Source organism: Microtus ochrogaster, unplaced genomic scaffold, assembly GCF_000317375.1.
Source record: "Microtus ochrogaster isolate Prairie Vole_2 unplaced genomic scaffold, MicOch1.0 UNK38, whole genome shotgun sequence".
NCBI lineage: Eukaryota > Metazoa > Chordata > Mammalia > Rodentia > Cricetidae > Microtus > Microtus ochrogaster.
The window spans coordinates 2,658,422-2,661,223 of record NW_004949136.1 but is presented as its reverse complement, the minus strand read 5'-3'; the positions used below and the strand labels follow the sequence as shown (position 1 = coordinate 2,661,223).

Genomic DNA, 2,802 nt, shown 5'->3' with positions numbered 1-2,802 from the left:
CCTACCTACCTACACACACACACACACACACACACACACACACACGCACACACACTGTCCATCAGCTCTCTACTTACCCATTACCCGTCCACCTGTCCATCATGTCTAGCACTCACTTAATCATCCCTGTAACCATCTATCATCCGTCTGTCCATCTATTTATCATTTCCCCTCCCACGTATCCATTCCTCACCCACCACCATCCATCGTCCATCCATTGTCTGCCCTCCCGCGTTCTGCCGTGAACTGACCTATGTCCCCTCTATCCACACCCTCCTAAGAAAAACTGGAAGATGATGCACCAAAACCTCGTGCCTCCATATGGTCCCAGACGTTCAATGATTTTACTTAAGATTTTTTACTTTACGGTAGTGCAAAAGTCTACCCACACATCCGTATTTCCACTGTGGGTATATGTTCAGTCATTATTAGATGGTGTATTGAATGTATTTTCTTCTTTTGCTCCTCCTCCTTCAATACTCTCCTCTCTCTCTCTCTCTCTCTCTCTCTCTCTCTCTCTCTCTCTCTCTCTTTCTCTGTGTGTGTGTGCACATGTGTATGCACACAGAGTGTGTGTGTATGTTTATATGTTGTTGCTAGGGATCCTCCTGTCTCCAGTCCCCGGTGCTTGGGTTACAAGCATGTTCCACCACACCTGGCTTTTATGGTGTGCTACAGATCCAAACCCAGAGCCTCAGAATCGTGCGGCAAGCATTTAACTATCTTCTTCACGCCGTGGTTTTGTTTGTTGGGGGAAGGTCTTCTGTAGCCCAGCTGCCCTCAGATCAGTATGTAGACAAGGATGACCATAAGCGTCTGATCCTCCTGCCTCTGTCTCCCAAGCGGAACACCGGGATTACAGGCATTTGCCGTCATGCCTACTTGCTTTCTGTGGCCCTGGTGATTAAACCAGGGCTTCGTGCACTTTACCAACTGAGCTACGTCTCCAGCCCCCTTTATCTGCTTGAGACAGTCTTACTACGTGACCCTGTACGATCCTCCTGCTTAGCTTCCCAGGTGCTAGGAGTACAGGCACGCCCCACAACACCCAGCTCTAAACGAACCGTGCACACTGTGTTTTCAGCACCTAGGACTTCCAGCCTGATGGATTTATCAGGCCGTTGACCTCGTCTTAAGCCAAGGAGCTGTGGCTTCTTCCCAGTATCCTACCTTCCCCCTTGGTCACACAGCCATGTTGATTCAGCCTAGCACTCCTTAAACTGGGGTCTGGTGTGACAGATTGGCCCCTGAGCGCTGCCGTCCTGTCTGAGGCCCCAGCTTCCTGCACTGGGGTGAGGGTCCTCTGGGTTCTTGTGCTCCTGTGACCCTTTTAATACCCTTCTTTCCTTCCTTCTCTTTCCTAGTTGCTTATATTTCTTCATCTCGGAAACATGACAATATCAAAGACGATTCTGAGGTAAGTGAATAAAGTTAGTGTTGCCGGGGTCTTTTCAGGAAGCCTGTTAGTTTGCTTCTGGGGCAGTTACATGAATTTCAGTATGGCCGAGGGATATTAGGAAGTTCCTGAGCTGGGCTCCAATGAGACCAATGGCCTGATGATAGTCATGAATTTGCCACACTTTTGTCTGCTCCTAAGCTGCCCCTCTTTGTGGCTTCCTTTGTCCTTCCTGGTCTGGCAAGCCCTCAGCTGCTCCCTCAGTCGGACCTTTTTCCGGAATCTGACCCACGGGCTCCATCTGTCTCTGTCCAGCCTCATACCTGCAGCTCTGGGGATGAATCTGTTTGGGGTAGCAGAAGAACACGCTGTGCTCGCGGCCTTTGCTGATCACCTCACAGAGCAGGCCCCACCCTCTCTGCCCTCACTCGCTGAACCAAGTGGGGCCATGGGCTCTGCTCTCTCCACCCGCCCCAGCCTCAGGGAACACACGCTGCTTCCCTTATGCTCCTGAAGCAAGTCCCCACTCTCCCACCCTCATGGAGCCGGGTCACTGAACTCCCTACTCTTACAGAACACGGCCAGGTTCACAGCCTAAACAGCCTCACCTACTGAACAGCCCCCGCGTCCCCCAGAACCCTCACGGAGGCACAGCTATGTTTCTGGTTTTCTTTTAGAAGCCCACGGTCTTGGCTCTAGTTGTCCTAACCAGAGTTAGATGGGACCGGGTGCTGGAGCGTGGGCCTGGCTCCGCGCTGGAGAATAGGCCTTGCTGCCTTCCGTGTGAGGGTGAACAATTCTTGGATTCTGGCCGATGGTGTCCCCTGCCCTCTCTGGTCTCCCTAGGACCTTAAGCCTGTCATCGACGGGGTAGATGGGATCAAAATCTCTCAGGGGCTGGGGCTGCAGGACTTCGACCTCATCAGAGTTATCGGGCGTGGGAGCTATGCCAAGGTCCTCCTGGTGCGGCTGAAGAAGAACGACCAGATCTATGCCATGAAGGTGGTGAAGAAGGAACTAGTCCATGACGACGAGGTGAGTGCGGGCCCACCAGAGAGTCGCGTGGTGATTCTGGGTGCAGTTTCTGGAGAAATTCCCAAACTGTGTCTAACATGGTTGTATCATTTTATGTTCCTGCCAGTGAGACACAGGGCTCCATCTTCCATCTTCACCAACACTTACTTTCTGACTTTGTTGTTTCCCTCCCAGTATGTGTGTGAGTACCCACTGTGTGCCCTTCCCTCCCAGTACGTGTGTGAGTACCCACTGTGCACCTTTCCTACCCAGTGTGTATGTGAGTACCCACTTTGTGACTTTCCCTCCTAGTACATATGTGAGTACCTACTGTGCGCCTTTCCCTCCCAGTACGTGTATGAGTACCCACTGTGTGCCTTTCCCTCCCAGAA

General features: G+C 51.9%; 1 protein-coding gene across 2 annotated transcripts in view; it reads left to right on the top strand.

The window, feature by feature from the left end:
- Positions 1-2,802, top strand: part of Prkcz (protein kinase C zeta) — a 107,076-nt gene that overhangs the window by 76,819 nt on the left and 27,455 nt on the right. For both annotated transcript variants that reach the window (XM_005368659.3, XM_026790019.1), the window contains 2 exons: positions 1,365-1,417; positions 2,243-2,431. In XM_005368659.3, coding sequence (XP_005368716.1) covers positions 1,365-1,417; positions 2,243-2,431 — 242 coding nt within the window. The remainder of the gene's footprint in view (positions 1-1,364; positions 1,418-2,242; positions 2,432-2,802) is intronic.